This window comes from Berghia stephanieae, chromosome 7, assembly GCF_034508935.2.
Source record: "Berghia stephanieae isolate SIO BIC M18660-M18661 chromosome 7, UCSD_Bste_1.3, whole genome shotgun sequence".
Classification (NCBI taxonomy): domain Eukaryota; kingdom Metazoa; phylum Mollusca; class Gastropoda; order Nudibranchia; family Aeolidiidae; genus Berghia; species Berghia stephanieae.
In genome coordinates this window covers 47240001-47262387 of record NC_088366.1, presented here as the reverse complement: position 1 = coordinate 47262387, position 22387 = coordinate 47240001, and the positions used below count along the sequence as shown (strand labels likewise).

General features: G+C 36.1%; 1 protein-coding gene across 3 annotated transcripts in view; it reads right to left on the bottom strand.

Moving 5' to 3' along the window:
- LOC144977393 (DNA helicase MCM8-like) overlaps positions 1–19888 on the bottom strand; it is a 37125-nt gene extending 17237 nt beyond the window's left edge. The window contains exons 1-18 of one of the 3 annotated variants that reach the window (XM_078922559.1): positions 19742–19888; positions 16377–16578; positions 15462–15673; positions 14915–14975; positions 14424–14512; positions 12763–12919; positions 11564–11664; positions 10532–10573; positions 9330–9415; positions 8806–8888; positions 8186–8254; positions 7017–7212; positions 6159–6189; positions 5132–5194; positions 4133–4201; positions 3752–3829; positions 1186–1323; positions 729–772 (exon numbers count right to left, since the gene is read on the bottom strand). In XM_078922559.1, coding sequence (XP_078778685.1) covers positions 729–772; positions 1186–1323; positions 3752–3829; positions 4133–4201; positions 5132–5194; positions 6159–6189; positions 7017–7212; positions 8186–8254; positions 8806–8888; positions 9330–9415; positions 10532–10573; positions 11564–11664; positions 12763–12919; positions 14424–14512; positions 14915–14975; positions 15462–15673; positions 16377–16560 — 1703 coding nt within the window. In that variant the 5' untranslated portion in view covers positions 16561–16578; positions 19742–19888. Of the gene's footprint in view, positions 1–728; positions 773–1185; positions 1324–3751; positions 3830–4132; positions 4202–5131; positions 5195–6158; positions 6190–7016; positions 7213–8185; positions 8255–8805; positions 8889–9329; positions 9416–10531; positions 10574–11563; positions 11665–12762; positions 12920–14423; positions 14513–14914; positions 14976–15461; positions 15674–16376; positions 16579–17465; positions 17542–18257; positions 18795–19741 lie in introns of those variants that run through there. The other 2 variants (XM_078922560.1, XM_078922561.1) reach the window with 2 other exon arrangements.
- Between the last annotated feature and the right edge of the window lie 2499 nt (positions 19889–22387).

Sequence of the window (22387 nt, the reverse complement as noted above, 5' to 3'; positions counted from 1 at the left end):
TCAGAACAAGTGTTTAAAAAGAATTTTAATTTATTTTGGTTTACAAAAATAAAAGCAGTGGATCTATTAAAGAAAGCTGACTGCACTAGCATTGAAAGCCAAATAAAAAGAAGAAGATGGCGTTGGCTGGGTCATGTGGCCAGAGTGGAAAAAGGGTCACTTCCCAAGACAGCCTTGTACTGGACAGCAGATGGGAAGAGAAAGCGGGGCAGAACCTGGCGAAGGACCATGGAGAAAGAATTAAAGGAAGCATGCCTGTCCTGGAATAAAGCCACCACAAAAGCAGCCGATCGCAAAAAATGGAGATGTCTGGTGGATGCCTTATGTGCCTCAAGGCCCGAAGAGGATCAAGTAAGTAAGTAAGTTATCAGCCATTTTCAGAGTTTTTCCCCAAAACTTCACATCCGCCCAACACAAAAATAAATTCTTCTTACTGGAACAGAAAAGCAACAAGTACATTTCAGACATAACATTTTTCAGTAAAATGATCTCAACAACAGTGACAAGTTTGTAAAGCTATAATAAAAATAATTCGTTAAAGTTTGTGATGTACAAAAGAAATTAGAAAGACAAAATTGTTGGTTGCGTCGTAACGAATGTGACAATTTTCCTATGGGTGGTAAGGAGAGGGTTAAAATTTTCAGGGAGAGTATTCCATATTCGGATGGTGCTTGGAAAAAACGAGTTGAGATGGGCCCCTAATTTAGTTTTAATTTGTGAAATCTTACCTACATACAATACCAGCCTTTGCTATGCTTATACTCTGCTGTTCCTGATGGGAGACAAAAAAGAAAAAGAAATTTTTTTTAATTTTTAAAAAATAATTCTTCATGATCATCATCAATTACTTTTAAACATTTTTTTCCAAAAACTAAATCTACTTCGTCAACAACCCTTCATTGACCAAAGCATCACTGTGCTTTAAATGTCTAATTTTCATAAGAAATTTTTCAAATAAATAAAAATTTAACAAAATAATCCTAAATTAAATAAATAAATAAACAGATTTACCAACACTACCAGCCCTTCACTAAAACATTCCATGAAAAAAACAAAACAACTTTGACTCTAGAGTACTCTACCAAAACATTCCAGGAAAAAAAAACCCAAAAAACTTTTGACTCTATAGTACTCTACCAAAACATTCCAGAAAAAATAACAAAAAAAAACTCCAGTGCCACTTACCATGGCTTCAAGCAGTGCCTGGTGCTGGGACCCCATCTTGTCAAATTCGTCGATACAACAACATCCCTGATCGGCCAATACAAGAGCCCCAGCCTCCAGGGCAAAATCTCCAGACCCGCTGTCCTTGGATAATGTCACCTAGGGGAAATACAAATACAAGCTGTTTGAAGTAGTTGCCCCCCTTGTTTTGTTTGTTTTTAAGGGTTTTGCGTGCTTGCAACACATTTAGGTAATTTCAGCGCCAGTAAAAAGGAAGAAAATTGGAAAGTAAAAGAAAAGTTATAGATTTACAAATGAAAGCACATGAGAAAAGTAAGACAAAGGTGAATGGTTCAAATAGGAAACAGATGTAGATTCCAAGAGCACACTATCTGCATTCTTAGTTTGAGATCACCTAAAAGTCTCATCCAGACACAAGCACAGGTCCCCACTAATAGAAACACACTCAAACTTTACAAATGACTTTATAAAAGAAAAATAATACAGTGTATAACAGAGAGATGACTTACAAGACAAAAAATATCATCTACCGAAACTATACATTTGACTGTTTCCCTCCCAGCTAAGGTTTCTGGCCAGGGGCCATGACAAAACCAAATAATCTCATTCCAAGACAAAGATAGAAAGCAAGTTGGAAAACAGATAAAGGGGGAATAGAAGACACAGCAAGTACCTCCCTGCCCATATGGGAGGTCAGGAGACCCACCCAGAGGTTGAATATAAGATTTGGGAGGAATTCCATATGCAGACGCCACTTCAATGAATTCCAGTAAATACAAATAGTTGTTCCCCTAGAATCAGTTTTATTTATTCAAAGAAACAAACAAATTGATTTCTATCAAGCCACTAAAATGAAGCCTTTTCATTATTTTTATTGTTTAAAAATTTCCAGTGGAGGGACAGCATTCGCAGACCTGCCAACCCTTTCTTGACAATGGATAATTCTGTATCAAATTACCACCACATTTGTCACCTAACACATAAAGACAGTATTCTGGTCAGCTGGCAAAACTACATCAGAAATGTTAGGTAATGGAATGGGGAAGGGGGGAAGGAGTGAAATTAATTTTCCTACTTCCTCCCGTTTGGCAATCATTCAAAAATAAAAAATCACCTTATAATCCCCCTCCCCACTTTTATTTTCTTTGAAAATCGAAATTTTAGAGACAATGGCGGAAGAGCGGGAAGGAATAATGAAAATAGGAATGATTCTGCCAAAAACGGAATGGTTGGCAGGTATGCATTCGTGCCGAGGGTCCCGGACATTCCAACCCTAAATTATTTTTTTTTAATAGCGACCCTAATTATAACCGCAAAATTTATCTGTTTGAATTAATCCTTCCAGTCCGGTTTCTTTCTTTGTATGAATAAAACTCAGTATATTCACAAATTGTCATTGAAGTGGTGCCTGTATGTGGAATTTCTTCCTTTTAAAAAAATAATTGAGATTTATATAGCGCAATATCCACTAAATGTGCTCAAAGCACTTTACAAGGGGTCCCTGGTCAACAGCAACATTTAACATGTAGGACAGGACATGACGCCTGATATTACAATTTTTCGGACAAAGACAATGCTGTTAACGGCAAGGTGAGAGAATGTGAGTAAAGAGCCTTTTCCAAGGACTCAACTATGCACCGAGCGCGAGGCTCGAACCCAGGACCTTCCGATCCGAAAGCGAGTGTCATACCACTAGACCACATAGCCGCCCTTAGCTTCAAACATGACATGGGTGGGATCACCCGTTCATTTGAGAAAAAGGGAGGTCACCCACAAAGCTCAAAAGTTAAGTCAAATTCACAGTTGTCGATCATATTCAGAGCCTCCAACCCACAATGCTAGTGTGAGTATAACAGGTTACGGTTTTTATAAGTCAAGATTTTGATTTTTTTTTTTTCCTTAAAGCAAGCGCCACAGACCTGCCAACCCTTCATATTCTAAAAGTGGAATCAGACGGTTAGAAAATAGGAATTTGAAAAAAAAAATAGGAATTCTAACATTGGATAATTCTGTATCGAAATGACCAACAACCCCCCCCCCCCCCCCCCCCCATAACATTTTTAAAAATCAAAATTTTAGATTCAATGCTGGAATTGTAGAAAAGGAAGAGTGAAAATAGGAATGATTCCACTAAAAGCGAAAGGGTTGGCAGTGTATCAGGGTACATATTATGTGATAACCTAAAGGTCTCTATACACAAACACGCTAAAATGAATCCAGTACATAATATTCAAAACAAAACAAAAAAACAATGTAACAGTACCAAAAAAAAAAGAAATGATTTACAAGGGAAAGAAACACCTCCCAAAACTAATAATTTAGATTTGACTGTTTCCCTCTCAGACAAGGACTTCAGCTCCGCCAGGACAATAACCAGGTAATCCCATTCCACGACAATGACGGACAGCATTCGAAAAACAGATGTACATCTGATATCGACTCTAATCACACTGCTTCCATCACCACCACCACCCCATTATTTTTCCTCCAAACAATTTCATCACAAGCACACAACAACCTGATTATCCTTCAATGTTGAGAAGAAAAGGAAGCCACTTCAACTTACAGTCAACCCTGATGTTGTCGTCGTGTTGCCGCAAACGTAGACACTTCGAGGAGCAACAGATGTTGCAGCTTGAAGCATCTGGAAAAAGAAGGGAAAGTATTTAGCATGAATTTATACCCTCTAGAAGAGAGCCATTTATAAAGTAGTTTCCATTTAGGGTAAATTTGTGCTTAAAGCTACACATAATAATTACCTCCTTTGAATTTTCTTAATAAAAAAAAACAATATCCACTAAACATGCTTAAAGCATTTTAACAGGGGTCCCTAGCCAACAGCAACATGTGAGACATGACATGATAAAATAGGATGTATTTATTTGTAAAAATAATCTGTTCTGTTCTTTCCATCGATTTGAAAAATAGAAATTTACTTGACTCTCACCTGACTTTTTCCAAGGCCAGGATCTCCCACGATAAGGATATGGGGGTCCCCTCTCACAGGAATACGGTTCTGGTGGAAACATCGATGATTGGACAATGATTAAGCAATGAAATGAAATGCTAAATGAAAGAGTCTCAGATTTACTTGGACCGTTTGTCTTTAAGGGTTTTACAGCACTTAAAACACATTTAGGTCATATCAGCGCCAGTTACTGCATTTTTGTTTGTTTGTTTGTTGCTTTAGGTCTCTTCCAACACAATTGAGGTTATATGAGAGACCGCTGAAACCAAAAAACAAGCAATCTAACAAAAATAGTACAAATGTCAATCAAAATCATAACCTAAAGATATCATAAGCTAAATTATAAATAACCAAGAACAAACAGGCAGAAGATTTACAGAAAAAAAAAATATCCCCTGTTAAAAATACAATCACAAACCAAAGAAGCAGGATAGGCTAGTGAAGAGAAGAAGAAACAACATCACTATCGGATCGTACACCCATGCGAACATCATAGGTATATGATTCAATGGTGATGCTCCCATCCAACCACCCGCAGTTACTGCATTGGTCATGAACCAGGAGACGATAAAATGGCAAGAATAAACATACACGACTGCATAGCTTCTCTCACATACACACACACCCCACACACACATAAGCATCCCCCTCCTAACACCCATACACAAGCCTACCTACCTTGTCAGTAAATAAATAACAATGTGAAATTGAATGTAAGCTTCAATTTAATATACGAAAACAGATAAAACAGACGTTTCGAGTTTGAAGGATGAATGAAACGCTACAGACGAATGAGATAATGTGGTTGTGGCTTTGTTATATTATCTAATTCGTCTGTAGTGTTTCATTCATCCTGTTTTGTTGATAAAGGGGAAACCTGAAACGTCCATTTTATCTGTTTTCGTATATTAAATTGAAGCTGATATTCAATTTCACTTTGTTATTTCTTCTAGCTTCGAGCAGCACCATTTACATTACCTTGTCATTGGCAAATTTAGGGCTGCTTCCAAACAGACCAAGAATGATCCCAGCTTTCACCATCTGTCAAAAAAAATAATGTACATTTTTATTACTTTTACATAATGCTAAATTAATATCTTATATTAAAAAAAAGATTTCACACGAAGGAAACTTTTCAGAGAGCTAAAGCGTTGACACCCTAACACACAATATCATCATGACCCAAAACAGCAGTATGTTTGGACTATTACTTACTTACTATCCAGCCTCATCATCATTTTGACGTTGGCTGCCCGCACCCACACTCTGAGATGACAAATGTCTGCCCATTCCTCCCGTCTGTTGACGGGATCGTAGAGCTCTCTTCCATTTATGTCTGTCCATTCTAGGATAATTTTTATATAACAGGACCTTGGTCTTCCTCTTCTTCGTTTGCCCTCCATTTTCCCCTGTACTACATCTTGAATTAGGGTGCATCCGTTTTGGCATATGGGACCGAAAAAAATGAAATATTATAATATCACCTAACAGGTGTTATATTTCTTGTTCTCATGCAAAGTCTTGCTGTTGGCAAGGGACTCTATGTAAAGCCCTTCGAGCATGTTAAATGGATATTGCGCTATATAACAGCTGAAGTTGTAATCATTACTTGGTCACCATTAAAGGGACTGAACCTGGTAGCAAATGCATTCACTCAATACTCTTGAATCCACCATGATTTAGAGTGAGGACTGTCCTGCCGTGTGAAAGAAGGGTGTATACAGAACTCTGTCAAGACGTTTACATTGAAGATAAAAATAATATATATATAAATAAAATTCCCTTTATTCATCCCATAGGGGAAATTTTTCTCTAGGCAAGTCTATTCCAAGGGAAGACTGGAATAACCCAGGCATCAGCTGCAGTGCAGCGCCGCAAATTGAGCTAGGACAAGGTGACTTGCTCAAGGCCACACAGTGCAGCGGCGGGTGATCGAACTCGACACTTTTTGGGTATGAGCTGCTGAGCCACACTATAACTAAAGCAAGCTAGTTGACTTCCATACCTCATGGCCAAAAATACTTGGACGAAGAGACCTGAAAAAATGAGAGACAGAGAAAACACAAATTCAAGAGAAAAAAAAAAAGAAGTTATTCATAAAATGAAAAATCCTGTGGACAAAAATTAGACAACTGAATTGTAAAAAAAAAGTTTGCAAATTTTGAAAGAAATTTGTCCCAAAAAAATTTAGAAGCCTATAGATATTGATAACTGAGTCAAAATTAAAGATGGTGACGTTTCCAGTAACTGACAGAATTATAAAAAAAATATTTCAGTTCAGAAATTCAGATTACCATATTATTCTTATAAATAAATTAGATTTTCTTTTTTAATTTTAAAAACAAAGGAAAACTTTAACACCAGGTCTCATTCCCCCATTCCCGCAGATAATTTTTTCCAAAAAGAATGCCAAAACTAGTCATATAAAAATACCACGTGTTCTAAAAAAAAGTGTCAAATTTTTCCAGGCATCATTCAATTTTTTAAATTTTTTTCTAAAATGCACAAACTAGTAGATAAATCTTCGTTTTCGTACCCACTGTAATGACTCAGGGTACAGATTTACAATGAAAAATCACTTTGTCTTATCATCTTAAAGATAGAAAGAAGTATATTTTGTGTTAGTTGTGTTTCATTTGCTTTGCCAAAAAAGTAAAATTAAGGAATTTGAGAAAAATGAAAAAAAAAAAAAAACAAAGAAAAAATGCTTAACTGCTGAAACCAATTTTCCCATGCCAAATGATATTTTTTTTTAAATCACCAAGTTATTAAAATTTGACATTAATTAAAAATGCCAAATTGGCAAACATACCCCCTCCCCCCCCCCCCCCCCCTCCCCCCCTTTCCCAATAAACAAACTTACGCCACAAGTAATGAAAATAGATTTTCCTGACTGTGAATTTCCTGTACGGCGTAAAGATCCTTCATTGTAAAGTCCATGGCTAGAACCGCCCCACTACTCCCATCATCCGTTTTCCGTTTACATCCTTTACTGTTTAGGACATGGTTGCCATGGAGATATAACAGGAACATGCATTTGTCCTTGTTCCTGGATCGGCCTGCAGAGTAATAATAATAATAATGATAATAATAATAATAATAATAATAATAATAATAATAATAATAATAATAATTGACTTTATTCATCCAAAAATGGAAATTTGCTTGCATACATGGCATGAATAAAAATATATAAATATAAAGTTAAGAATCTATGGTGACAATTTATATATATATTGGATGGAGTGGATTAGATTGAACTGGATAAAATTGGATTGGATTAAAGTACACTAGATATATGTAACACACCTAACAGGCTGACGCGTCGTGAAATGCCTCAACTTTTAAAAAATTGGCAATATGGATTCGTTTTAAAGGCTTTTCATATCTGTATAATTCTGATGTCGTGGACATTTTATTAATATAGTTTTCATCAATTTTTATAAGAGGGATTTGTGGTTTTTCTAATGTTCACCTAGCCTTTATTTTTACAATCATTTTACACGCTCTACACATTTTCATATTTTTAATAGAGTAATTCAAACTATATTTACCCAAAGTCGTTTTATATGAGCCCCATCAACTCAGTCGGGATGGGGTTCGGAAACAACACCAAATCAAGGTGTTCATTGGTCATTGACCACCAAGCTATTCCCAGTCATTACACCCAACCCCTACCCGGTTTTTTCTTAATATACAGCCAGTAAGCAATTTACCTGGGGGTCTCGATAGTTCAGTAGGTACAGCACTCGCTTCACACGCAAAGGAACCGAGATCGATCCTGGGTGCAGTCGAGGTTTTTTTTCTGACCCCCTTTGTCTACCCAACCAGCAAAAAATGGGTAGCTGTATCTGTTAGATTTGGTGGAAAGTACTTTGCGATAGACTAGCGTTCTATCCAAAGGATAGCAAGCAATTGCTATTGTCCATTTCACACTATAGAAACCGGGATAAACTCTGGCTCCTTGGGCCAAATGGCTCTGAAGGACTATTTATAAGCAATATACCTCATCCACTGTCACAACCTTCTTACCTTCATCTATTTTGTTGACTTTGACAATTCCCGTTACAGTCACAATGTCACCAGGCACACAACTGTCCACTGTAGAGATGAAGGAAATATTAAATACAGATCCTCACCATTTGTGAGATGGGTCAGTTGTAAAGCGCTTTGAGCACGTTTAGTGGATACTGCGCTATATAAAAATTCAATTTTAGAGCAACACCTAAATTATAAAAATACAAAAGAACAATTTTGAGACAATAAAAAAAAAAATGCACTAAAGACTTGAACTATCCAAAAAGAACAACATTAATCAGCATTATATTCTATACACGTATACAAGACTAATGTAAGAAGCCCGCAACAGACAACTGTGGTGCTTCATAGGAGTTCCATGTGCCAAGATCTAAGATCTAAGGTTCAATACAGGAAAATTGAATTAACCAAGTTAGTCTAATCCAAAAAATTGTTTTTTTTTAAATAAAAAATAAATTTTCTTTTTAAAAAGAAATAAAGAAAGAAAGAAAGAAAGAAAGAAAGAAAGAAAGAAAGAAAGAAAGAAAGAAAGAAAGAAAGAAAGAAAGAAAGAAAGAAAAAGAAGAGAAAGAAGATGTGTAATGTAAATTATCATCAGGACACAACAAACCAACCTAAATCCCTGGTGAGTTCACAATCAATTGTTCTGGGGATACGACCCGAATCCTTTTGGTCATCTGACATCAACTCTTGGACTCTGAAAAAAAGTAGCTAAATTGAAAAATGTTCGACTAATCTACATCTGTAAAAACTTAAAAGGACTAATTATCTTTACAAGGTTGTGACAGGACTCATGTTTTATAATAAAGGTACAGAAAAAAAAGGGACCAAAATATCTTGAGATAGAATTAACTTAATTGAAAATAGCGCCTAAAGAGTTGATCAATTTCTTCTAGTAGACATTTTAAAATGGACAGAAAATTTTAGTCATGCAACAAAAAGGAGTAAAAAAAATCCTAAAAGTATTCATCTTTTTATTTAATTTTTTCGTTTGTTTTGACTTGAATGTGATTTGATTTTCAAGTTTTCACTTCCCGGGCAACTGACAAAAAAACCCCAGCAAAATATGAATCAATATGATATCGTTCAATATCTATGTCAATGTTGATTGTAATATTTGTGACAAGGTCATCATCACCTGATAGTTTGCCAGTCTACTGTCTCTGTCAGGGTGTGTCCTCGGAAAGGTGTGAAGGTCCGACCTCTGCAACCGTCCGCTGGGCACTGAAAGAAAGAAATAAATAAAGAAACTGAGCATTTATATAGCGCAATATCCACTAAACGTGCTCAAACCAGTTGACAAGGGGTCCCTGGCTAACAGTAACACTAAACATGTAAGTCGTGACATAACGTCTGTTAGGCAATATTACATTTATTTTTTTGGACAGAGACAAAGCCGTTAACGGCCAGGTACTCATTTTACACCTGAGTACAATGAGAGAATGTGAGTAAAGAGTCTTTTCTGAGGATTCAACTATGGGCCGAGCGAGACTCGAACCCAGGACCTTCCGATTCGAAAGCAAGTGTCATACCGCTAGACCACATAGCCATACTGGATACAAACAAAAAGGTACTGTTATAATAATAAATAGTACTCTATGGACACAGGTTATGTTTCCATGGAAATGTGTGAAGATCCAATTTCTACAACTGTTTGTTTTATTTTTAAGGGTTTTACAATGCTTGCGACACATTTAGGTCATTTCAGCCCCAGTAAAAAGAAAGAAAAAGGGATGGCTGAAAAATTCTAGATTTGCAATTAAAATGACATGAGAAAAAGTAAGACAAATGGGGAATGGTTCAAATAGGGAACAATTGTATGTTTGTTTGTTTTTAAGGGTTTTAAGGAAAATGGGTTAGTGAAAAACTCTAGAATTGCAATTAAAGGACCCAAGAAAAGGTAAGACAAAGGGGAATTGGTTCAAATAGGAAACAGGCGTAGATTCCAAGAGCACACTATCAAAGTACTTAGTTTGAAATCATCTAAAAGTCTCATCCAGACTAAAGCACATTTCATCAATAAGAGGAATGCACTCAAATGTTTACAAATCAAATATAATATGTTAATAAAACATAATACAGTGCATAACAGACTTGATTTACAAGACAAAAAAATATCATCTCCCAAAACTAACTATACATATGACTGTTTCCCTCTCAGTCAGGATTATCCGGCCAGGGCAAGGACAACACCAAGTAATTCCAATCCAAGACAAAGACAGTAAGCATGTTGGAAAACAGATATAGGGGGATAGAAGACACAGTAAGTGCCTCCCTGCCCACTATGGGAGGTCAGGAACCAGGACACAGGAACAGATGTAGATTCCAATGTTTTATCACCTTGGATGGCTGTGTATATTTTCCATCGGGGAGACTGACAGCCTACGAAAAATGAAAAAAAAAATGAAATTCAGTCGTCTGTCTTGATTGGTCATAATAACACAGAACAAAGATCCCCAGTATTGCCACAGTGCAACATAGCACAGTTATTCAGAGGAACTAAGTTTCTTGCTCAAAAAATAAAATATGCTAACATCAGAGAGAGGTAGGTCACTCTGTGAAAGAACACATTAGCACTGAAGCATCAGATGGAGACATCACACAACTGAGTGTCCTCTCTCTCTCCCTTCAAATATCGATCGATCAAAATTAACCTCATCTTGGCAAAAGCTCTCAAACCTGGGACTTTGAAGTCCACGGTTCGAGAGTTATTGGCAAGATAAGGTCGCTTTTAAATGATTGATATTTGAAGGACGAATTTTCTGGCCAAATTTTTTTAATGTGCTTTTTCATAGTATGGCAATTCTGGCATAAGAGGAATGCATAGATTGTAAACAACACAAGAGTAAATGCTGATTCAAAACAACTAACCTGTACATGTAAACAATTAGCACACATAGATTGTAAACAACACAGAGTAAATGCTGATTCAAAACAACTAACCTGTACATGTAAACAATTAGCACACAGATTATAAACAACACAGAGTAATGCTGATTCAAAACAACTAACCTGTACATGTAAAAAATTAGCACACATAGATTGTAAACAACACAGAGTAAATGCTGATTCAAAACAACTAACCTGTACATGTAAACAATTAGCACACATGGATTGTAAACAACACAGAGTAAATGCTGATTCAAAACAACTAACCTGTACATGTAAAAAATTAGCACACATGGATTGTAAACAACACAGAGTAAATGCTGATTCAAAACAACTAACCTGTACATGTAAACAATTAGCACACATGGATTGTAAACAACACAGAGTAAATGCTGATTCAAAACAACTAACCTGTACATGTAAACAATTAGCACACATGGATTGTAAACAACACAGAGTAAATGCTGATTCAAGACAACTAACCTGAACATGTGAACAACTAACACACTGGAATGCCAGCTTGACACACAACGGCTTGATGTTCCCGACACGAACAACTGTGCCCTTCACTGTGACAAATTTACCTAGAATGAGATGGAAGACGAGAGAATAAGATTTGACTGAATTAATTCAAAGCTGCTAGAAGCTGTGGATTAAAAAAAACTAATGAACAAAAATGAATATATAACAAAACAGCTTCAAGGGAAAAAGAAACGAAACAACCCCACAAACTTAACACAAAAACACCTCCAGCCAATAACAAAAAACAGAAAAGTAATATACTGATGCCAGGTTTCAGTAAAATACTCACCTGTTCTGCCGACCAGATGAATCGTATCAACGAACAAAACTATGTATAACCTTTAATGTTTGTTTATAGTCTGTAATTGGGAGTTTAGTTTGGTTTTTTTTAAACTAAAAAAAAATTGAGCTTATATATAGCGCAATATCCACTTAATGGGCTCAAAGTTCTTTACAAAGGGGTCCCTAGCCAACAGCAACATTTAACTTGTAGAACGAGACATGACGCCTGTTGGGCGATAATAAAATATTTTTCTGGCAGAGACAACACTGTTAACGGCAAGGTACTCATTTTACACCTGAGTATGGTGAGAGAATGTGATTAAAGAGCCATTTCCAAGGATTCAACTATGCGCTGAGCAAGGCTCAAACTCAGGACCTTCCGATCCAAAAGCGAGTATCATACCACAAGACCACATAGCCGCTAGAAGTTAGAACTAATCCACTGACTGTGGGTCTAAAGACAATAACAGAGAGTTGTGACCTCAATTTTACTCATCCTATATCACGTTGAACTCAGATATATGGAAAAAAAATTCTCATCAATCTGGACTCAACATCATGTATCGTTTTAGATGGATTGGAAAAATAGATTATTTTTCTTAAATAATACTAAGCTGCTAGAAGCTGTGGAGTGTAAAAAGTAATAAACAAAACTGACTATAACAGCTTTAAAAAAGTACAAAATGCCAAACTTGAAACATTCTGTGTTAGGTATTTTGTACTTTTTTAAAGCTGTTATATTCATTTTTGTTTTATTACTTTTTATTATTTTTTTCAAAGCTATTTTGCCAAAAACATTTATCTATCACTCAAAAGCATACATTCTTTAAAGGAAGGGGAAAAAACAAAACAAAATTAAACAAAAACAAGCATTTTACCATAGTAATTAGCTTTAAAGTTTTTCAAGGCCAAAGGACTGCCAAAGTTCTTGACCCGTGCGATGAGGTAAGGCGCCATGTTGTCCAGGTTGTCTTCGTTTCCCACCTCATGACGGTCCTCACTCTTAGAACCTCCCTCATGTCGCCCAGTGACTACCTGAAATGTGAAATAGAACAGATGTTTGAAAATAATATATAAAATGAGAAGATGTCATTGCCAGGCCATGTCATCATCAGCTTTTATCAGTCAATTAATGGTCTTGAGATGATCCCCTAACCACCAATCGTTCTTTTTGTCTTGTAATTGTTACAGATTTGCCATTTACATTCATAAGCCTGTAGGCTTATTGATTCAAATTCAGATTCATATTAAAAAAAATTTTCCAAGAGAAAGTCCAGACTTTTTTTTTTCCAACCAACTTCAACAATTCAAAAATATCTAGTCTATTTCTCAAAATTTGGCTTGATTTTCTCATATCCCCTACCCTCTCCTCCTCAAAAATCATATTTCAACACATGAAACAATCACAAAATTCCACTCATTTGGTCAGTGTTAAAAGTGACATTTCTCATTCTATATTTCTTTTTAATAAGAAAAATTATATTTTTGTAAAAACAAAGAAGAATTTAAAAAAAACAAAAAACAAGCCTGAGCATAATTTAACACAATATCCACTAAACATCTTGAAAGCGTTTTAGTTTTATAACACAGCCAACAACAACACTTAACTTTGTGCGGCTATGTGGTCTAGTGGTATGACACTCGCTTTCGGATCAGAAGGTCCTGGGTTCGAGCCTCGCACTTGGCGCATAGTTGAGTCCTTGGAAAAGCATACATGCCAAATTGAAAACTTAAAATTTTGTAATTTTTATGTCAATTTTTAGTAATTTGACAAGGAAATTCGTAATTTCTGAAATTGTGTACGAACAACTACAATATTATTATTATTATAATTTTTATTTTTAATTATTATCTATTATCATATTATTATATAGTAGTAGTAGTAGTAGTAGTAGTAGTAGTAGTGTTGTTGTTGTTGTTGTTGCTTTTCTTCTTCCTCTTCTTCTTATTATTATTAAAGTATTACTAAGAATTAAAAATTCGTAATTTTCCAAAAAATTTCGTCTTTGGCCATGAAATTTGACTAAAATACATAAAATTACGAAATATTCGTAAGATTCGGCAGTTATGGAAAAGGCTCTTTACTCACAGTCTCTCACCATACTCAGGTGTAAAATGAGTACCTGGTCGTTAACAGCATTGTCTTTGTCCGAAAAATTGTAAAATCGCCTAACAGGCGTCATGTCCCGTCCTACATGTCAAATGTTGCTGTTGACCAGGGACCCTTGTAAAGCGCTTTGAGCACATTTAGTGGATATTGCGCTATATAAAGCTCAATTTTTAAAAAATAATTTTAACATGTAGGACGAAATATAATGCCCATAAGGAGATAACACAATAATTAAATTTATTTTTTTTACAAACAATGCTGTTGTTAAGTGTCAGGTACTCATTTCACACCAAAGTACAGTGAGAGAATATGAGAAAAGAGCCTTTTTCCAAGGACTCCACTTTTTGCCACTCAGAGCAGGACTCAAACCCGGGACCTTTTGGGTTGGAAGGTGAACACGATACCCCTGGACCACAAAGCCACACATACCTGATGCATGGCCAATCCAAGGCATTTCAAAGTTGATTCTGGTGACGTTTTCAGTTCTTGGCCCAAGTCAGGAAAGTTTTCTTTTACATCTGACAAGCAAAATAAACCAAAACAAACAAACAAAATTATATTTTTTTCCGCTCTCTTTTTAATCTGTAACAATGTTTACAAATGATCTTTTATTTTCCTTTTTTCAATATTATTGGAATAGTTAGCGCTAAACAATTATAATATATTAATGTTGTGATACAGAAGAGCGCTCAACAAATATAATATATCATTATTATTATTATTCAGAAATATACTACTAATAGGGACATTGCCTAGATGCCTTAATAAACTTTTGAACTTTGAGCTCTTTTTTACCACTTCTTGACTACACCACCATGTCAGTGGTGACATTATGTTTTGTACATACTTTAATTCACCACCATTACTTATTTATTAGTGTACACTCAGCAATTCACATCCAAAGTCAATTGACCACTTACTCTTATCTTCAGATAATTCCTTGAAATCCACTGTGAAAAAGCGTTTGAGCTCAATGTCCTCCTGGTTCAAAAGATATTGTGGGTTAAAAAATATGGTCCAATCAATACACAAAGGGATACAAGAGGAAATGTTAGTTCTTATTTATTTAAAAAATTTGAGTTTTATAGAGTGTAATATCTACTACTATGTGTGTTCATCATCATCATCATCATCATCATCATCATCATCATAACCACCAGGAAAAAATAACGATAAGACATTCATTTCATCATAACCACCAGCACCACTAACCCTAACATAATCGCCATCATCATCATTATTACTATTATTTTTATTATTGTCATCATCATCATCATTATTATTATTACTATTACTATTATTATAATTATTATCATTATTATTATTATTATTATTATTATTATTATTATTATTATTATTATTATTATTATTATTATCATTATTATTATTACCATCATTCTCATCATCACCAATTGTATCATATCTGTTAAATTCAACTTTTTAAGAAAAGAAAATGACCCGACTCACCCAATCAAAAAGCTTTCCCCACGATATGAAGTATTTCTCAAACAACTGGATATGTTTAAGGAGAGGAGAATGTTCTGTGTAGAGGGTGTCAGGAAAGTACAAGTTCCATCCAACATAAGGTGAGGCTATACAGAGTTGTGACTGGACCAGACTGGGTTTTTGATTGGCTGCACTGGGAATCCCCTTACTGTAGTTGTCTGGTGTTGATGGTACTGAACAAAGGGAAGTACATAAGATAGAACAATTATAATCATATGGCTGAGTATTACTGATTATCAATGCAAATCTATATAAAAATAAATAAATAAATAAATATATAAGTTTTAAAAAAGTCATTCAGAGCCATTAGATACACAGAGCCAGAGTTTATCCCAGTTTCTGTAGCATAAAATGGACAATAACAATTGCTTGCTATCCTTTGGATGGGATGCTAGTCTTGCGAAGCACTTTCTACAAGATCTAACGGACCTAGATATCCAATCACTGCTGGGGTTGGGGGGAGGGGGGGGGGGATGTCAGAAAAAAATGTGAGACTTCACTTGGGACTGATCTCAATTCCTTTACATGCTAAGCGAGTGCTCTACCAACTGAGCAATTGGGACCCCATAACAAGTAAATAAAGAGTAAGATTCCTTTTATTAATCTTCAGCTCAAGATAAAACCGAGATAATCCAAACATGTAACGAGTAGAACGAGACATGACGCCTGCTAGGTAATTTTTTTCTGACAGATACAAAGCTATTAATGGCCAGGTACTCATTTTACACCAGAGTATGGTGAGAGAATGTGAGTGAAGAGCCTTTACCTAAGGACTCAACTATGCGCCGAGCAAGGCTCGAACCCAGGACCCTCCGATCCGAAAGCGAGTGTCATACCACAAGACTACATAGCTGCACAAAACAAAGTATAACTCACTGTTCATGTGACCCATAGCCCTGGAGAAATGACCTCCACTACCACCACCTCTCCATGATTTGTTGTAGTTTCCCGGTCCATTCCATCCTCCTCTCCATCCACGACCTTGACCTTGTCCTCTGAAGCCTCTTCCTCTTCCTCCTCTATCTGAGCGTCCACTAAACTGACTTGGCTGTCCACTCATGTTTGATTAAAAGACCATCTGAAATTAAGAAAAATAAAACAAGAGAGGTGAAAAAAAAAGATCAATAAAATGGGGGCAAAGTGGCTGAGTGGTTAAGGGATTGTACTGTGATCCTGAAGGTCCCGGGTTTGAGCCCTGCTTCAGGCACTTTCATTTTTTTCCCTTAACTCCCAATTTGCTCACTTGGACAACATGGGTGATTCCAGTTGACATCAGATATCTGTTTGATGGATTATCTATATTTCTTCATGGAATGCCTTGGCGACGGTGTCTCACTGTGACAACATGGGTGATTCCTGTTAACACTAGACATCCTGTCTGATGGATTATCTATATTTCTTCATGGAATGCCTTGGCGATGGTATCTCACTGTGACAACATGGGTGATTCCTGTTGACACTAGACATCCTGTCTGATGGATTATCTATATTTCTTCATGGAATACCTAGACGATGGGATCTGATGGTGATATGAGTGCAAAATACATTAATGGCACAAATTTAAATATGATGGCGCTGGTTTAATTTTAAAGTCATAGAGAAATGTACGACTTTGTAAAGAGCAGAGGCTAAAATTCCACTTCACTATAAATAGAAATATTTTGAGTAAGTTGTACTGCATTGTAGTCAGCAAGGAAAGACTTCGCAGTTTTACAGCAAACTTAAACTTAAAGAGGGGATTTTTTTTTAATAATCGAGGGGAGACACGATAAAAATGAAACTTATCTTAAAAATTATTATTTATTGGACATTGGAACTACTTGAAAGTCCATAATGGCTAAAAGATAAAGTAATAAAATAAAAGTGCAGTCCTTCCATCTGCAATATTACTAGATAAGTCGAATTAACTAAACAAATGAAATGTTTGTATTGTATCATGACATTGATTTTCAGACCATTTCTTACAATTACAATCAATCACTCGATGCCATTTGTGTGACTTCTGTGCTTGGCTTGATTGACGAGACGAAATGATGTGTGAGGATGGTTTTGTGTCACTATTAGTTGCAATAGTTTTTTTATGTTATGACTGTTATGTCCAGATTGAGCAGTTGTGAGTAATCTTCATGTGATGTTCGTTCACTACTTCCCGCGTAAATGTGATGTCATTGCTTCTGCTCATATAAAAGCCTGCTGTCTTTCTCATTCCCACTCTTCGACTTGACTATTACTAGACTACGTAGCATTAATACTTTTCGTTGATCTTAGACTTAGATCCAAAACTGTCATTTCTCGGTATGTTTTTATTGTAACTCATCCCTGGATTATTCCCGAAGTGCTACTAATAGTAGTACTATCTATTACTCTCTGTCATTTATGGTTTTTATCTCATATAGATAGATATATAATCTCTGGTATCATCAATCCCTCTACCGCATATACAGCGGCCATTATTATTATGAGAAGACATGTGTAGGTCTGGTAGACTATAGTTTATTGGTTGTCCATCCATCCATCTGTCGTGAACAGATTTCAACATCTGGTTCAGATTAAGTAAAATACAGGAAAAAAGTACGTACACGGGCTAATAAAATGCTCTACAAGAGACGTTTTCTTCATTTGTTCCTAAATTTTACTTATCGTGAACCAGATGTAGAAATCTGCTCACAATGACAGATGGATGGATGGACACCCAATAAACTACCAGACCTGACTTAATCATTATATGCAGGTCTTGAGTCTGACATCCGAACCCACCACTTATAAGTGTAAGTCGGTTTCGATGATTCAATTTCAGTCACAGAAATAAAATTGTCTGTGAATCCTACTCGTGTCCTGCCGAGTTCTGATTTGATAGAGATAGAGTAGGCACTTGCAAGAAGTAGCTCTCGCGAGTTGAAAACAGGCCAGGATTTCTGTTTATGTTTTTGAGGGGAAAAAATTTAGGAGTGATTTTTAAATGCTCATTCTTCTTTCTCAGTGGAATGAAATGGCATGTATTATATATCATTGGAAAGGGCATAAAATTCTGCATACAATGATGCTAATATTATTATCTTCCTAGAATCATGATTTTGAGAAATCTTTGCGTAAAGACAGTATATGTGTATAAACGCTTATAACTTTTAAACCAGAGATGGTCCTTCTTAATAAAAAAAGTCCTTCTGAGATACATATTAAAGTAGCTTATCTAAAAATTTCAGAGCAAAATATGTTTGCACTCAAAAGTTAGAGCTCCCCAAAAAAACAGTAATTGGCCTCGATTGTTTACAGAAGCTGCCATTTTCTTATACTGATTCACTTCCTGTCGTCTGCTGGGTTTGAGAGATAACTTCGTCAATCCACATCAAAACTTTACATCTTTATATCTTACAAAATATTCCATTTATGGAAGTTATTTTTGTTTTAAATTATTCAATTAATTGGCGTTTTCATGTCTATGCATTCATTTTATAATTTACAATTCTCTTCCTTTTTTTTCCGATTGATTTTTCACTGTTGATTTTGACGTTTTTCATCCTTTGACGGACGTCTGTCCAATTCAGGAGAACGGGGGAGCGGAAGTTTTTAACCCTATTTTCGACCATTTTAAACACTAATACACCACCTCAAACATTTATCAGTCCATATCTCTGCTTTTATGAGGTCTATTTTCATTTTGAAAAGTTCATAGTGAACAACTAAATGACGCCGATTCAGTGGTGTATTTGGTCTATCTACATGTGAATAAATATTTAATTGTCGAATTTTCCAAAATTCCAATAGGTCATTCATTTGCATGTCGTGATCTATTTTTCCTTGATTTCAGCTGTTTCAGCTCTAAACTATACTTTTCCCTCTCAATAAATAATTCTTTTTCTGTTTGCAATGTATTACAGAGATGTTGAATTACCACATGTAAAAATTTCAAAGTTGTATCTGAAGCCGTTTCTGAATTATACTTGATTTTCCATTGGGTTGCTGTCTTTTGGTCACATATTTTCCTATAAGCTTCTATAGAGATTTTTCACCACATAAAAGGTCATAACTTTTTAACTAGTTGAGATAGAGCGATAATTTTTTCACTTTTGTAAATGTTTCACTCCCCTTTATTTTTCTACGCTAAATTAATACCGATATCACTATTTTGAAAAATTCTTCCAAGTGCCTAGATAGAGGAAGACATGGTTACAGTTACACATTAGATTCTATCTGAAATTCAATCCCAATGGATTAATCTGGTCAGCTATGATTCGTTTTACCTTTCAAAGATTATTTAATAAATGTCAGATGGACTGTTCAATTAAGGTCAACTATATAATAGGCGTTGGTTTCACCAAAAATGATAGAATTAATTTGGTTTCACTCCCCATTACCCGCCCACATCTGCTACTGTACTGCTACTGCTTGCTACTGCTACGCTACAGCTACTAGCCATGGGCGCCGGGCGCTAATTGATATTTTATATCGAAACTGATTTGTATCGGGTACCCAATATTGGACTCTTTCAAGTCTTCTCGTTTATCACCGCAAAACTCACAAATCCTCCATGATACAGACTAACATATAACATAATATTATGTGTCTGTTCTCTGAATCGCGTCAAGTGCTTTGTCGAATGGCTCTGTATTTTCAATAGCGGTGATTTCTAGAGAGACATTGAAGGACAGATGTCAATCAGCCCCCACCTTTCGCAGTGTAGTATATCACAAGTTATTTTGACTATTATAATTTTGCGAATGAGATTCACAAGCTGCTCTCGCACATTTTAATACCGTTCAAACGAAGACCTGCAATTTGACATTCTATTAATATTTATTGATATTCCTTTGCATAAAACCTAGCATCCTGTTTAACCCAGATTACCCGACGGTGAATCAATAATATCTATTTAGTAATCTAGCACTTTAAGAGTTGGACAAGAATGGACAGCCCAACATTACCGAGGAAAGCTGAAGACAGATCTGGAAGGATGGAGAACCCTTGCTGCAAATATTATCTACTGTCTCCTCTACGACCACATTAGTCAGTAGAATGCACGAATGGGTTACTTTAAGGGGGAGAGAATGCACAATTTACATAATTGCACTTTTTCTTTCAATTACTTCGTTTTCAGGCAATAAAAATACATGCTGACATTGATGAATATTGGTGGCATGGGGTTTCGTGGTCTCTCTTCAGAGCGAAGTTGCTTCGTGACGCCCTATATTTTTCCAAGAATTTGACATCCAGCGAATTAAACTTCCTTTAAAAGTTTTTTTTTAATCCAAAAAAAATATATTTTAGCACTTAAGGCTTTTCGCCAACAGCTGTGTGCTTTGTTATATTGCTCTCTCTCTCATTAATTTGTGCTTCTCTCCCTGTCGTTTGTTACAATCGTCACTATGCACGCAACACACATCTCTGCTACCGGGTCACCGTCGCCTTGTGACTAATACAATGTAAGTGAGAAATGAGCACAAACGCTATGTGCCGCCTTGGCCTTTACAATGGAATAGAGAAAGACAGTCACAGCAGGAAGTTAGTTTTATCGACCTATTTACTATCGTTCATTAATAAAACAATTTGGCCAGTGCGACACATCGGAGATGGAACAACCCGAAGTTAAAAGAGCCAAAGAAAAAAGTAAGACAAACGGGATTATTCAAATAGAAAACGGAAATTTCCATGAGCCACCCATCAATGTGCCTACTATTTTGACATTACCTAAAAGTTCCACCCAGGAACCCAAGCAAAGGTTACATTCAAATATTTACCAGTCTTTCAAAGCCATAAGGCTTGTGGATCCGGAGTTCATCCCGGTTTCCTAAGTGTGAAATGAACCGCAATTACTAGCTACCCTTGGATAGGACGCTAGTCTAAATATTCGCAAATTCTCTCCTCCAGATCTAACAGACCCAGCTACCCATTTACTGCTGGATGGAAAGAGGGGTCGGAAAAAATCTCGATTGCACCCGGGGTCGATCTTGGTCCCTATGCGTGTGAAGCGAGAGCTCTATGTGCGGCTATGTGGTCTAGTGGTATGACACTGCCTTTCGGATCGGAAGGTCCTGGGGTTCTAGCCTTTCTCGGCACATAGTTGAGTCCTTGGAAAAGGTTCTTTACTCACATTCTCTCATCATATTCAGGTGTAAAATGAGTACCTGGCCATAAACAGCGTTGTCTCTGTCCGAAAAAATTGTGGTATGACAGTCGCTTTTGAATCGGAAGGTCCTGGGTTCGACCTCGCTCGGCGCATTAGTTGAATCCTTGGAAAAGACTCTTTACTCACATAATATATTCTCTCATCGGGTGTAAATTTAGTAGCTAGCCGTTAACAACTTTGTCTCTGTCCGAAAAAAAAATGGAATATCGCCTAACAGGCGTCATGTCATGTCTTACATGTCAAGTGTTGCTGTTGGCCAGGGACCCCTTGTAAAGCACTTTGAGCACATTTAGTGGATATTGCCCTATATAAAAGCTCAATTTTTTTCTCTCTACCAACTGAGATATCGGGACCCCTAAATATTGACAATAACAACGCACAATATTATTTAAAACTGAAAGCTATCATATTTTAAATACCGAGAGGTGATTTACCAGGAAGAAAAGGACGGGTGTCATGATAGCACAGTTAGTTGGTAGAGCACTTGCTTTACATGCAAAGGGACCGAGATCGATCCCGGGTGAAGTCCAAATTTTTTTCTCTGATCCCCTTTTCATCCAGCAGCAGATCTGCCTTGTACTGCGAAAAATTCGTAGAAATACGAATTTCAGCATTCGCCTCTTTGACTCAATAAATCATGTTGAAAAGGAAAGTTTAGTTTAATATAACCTATATTCAGGACTTTGAAGCATTTTCGGATCGTGCGAATGGCAAATTATTTATTTCTAAAGCTTTTTAAAAGGTAGTTTGTTTTTTTCAATTG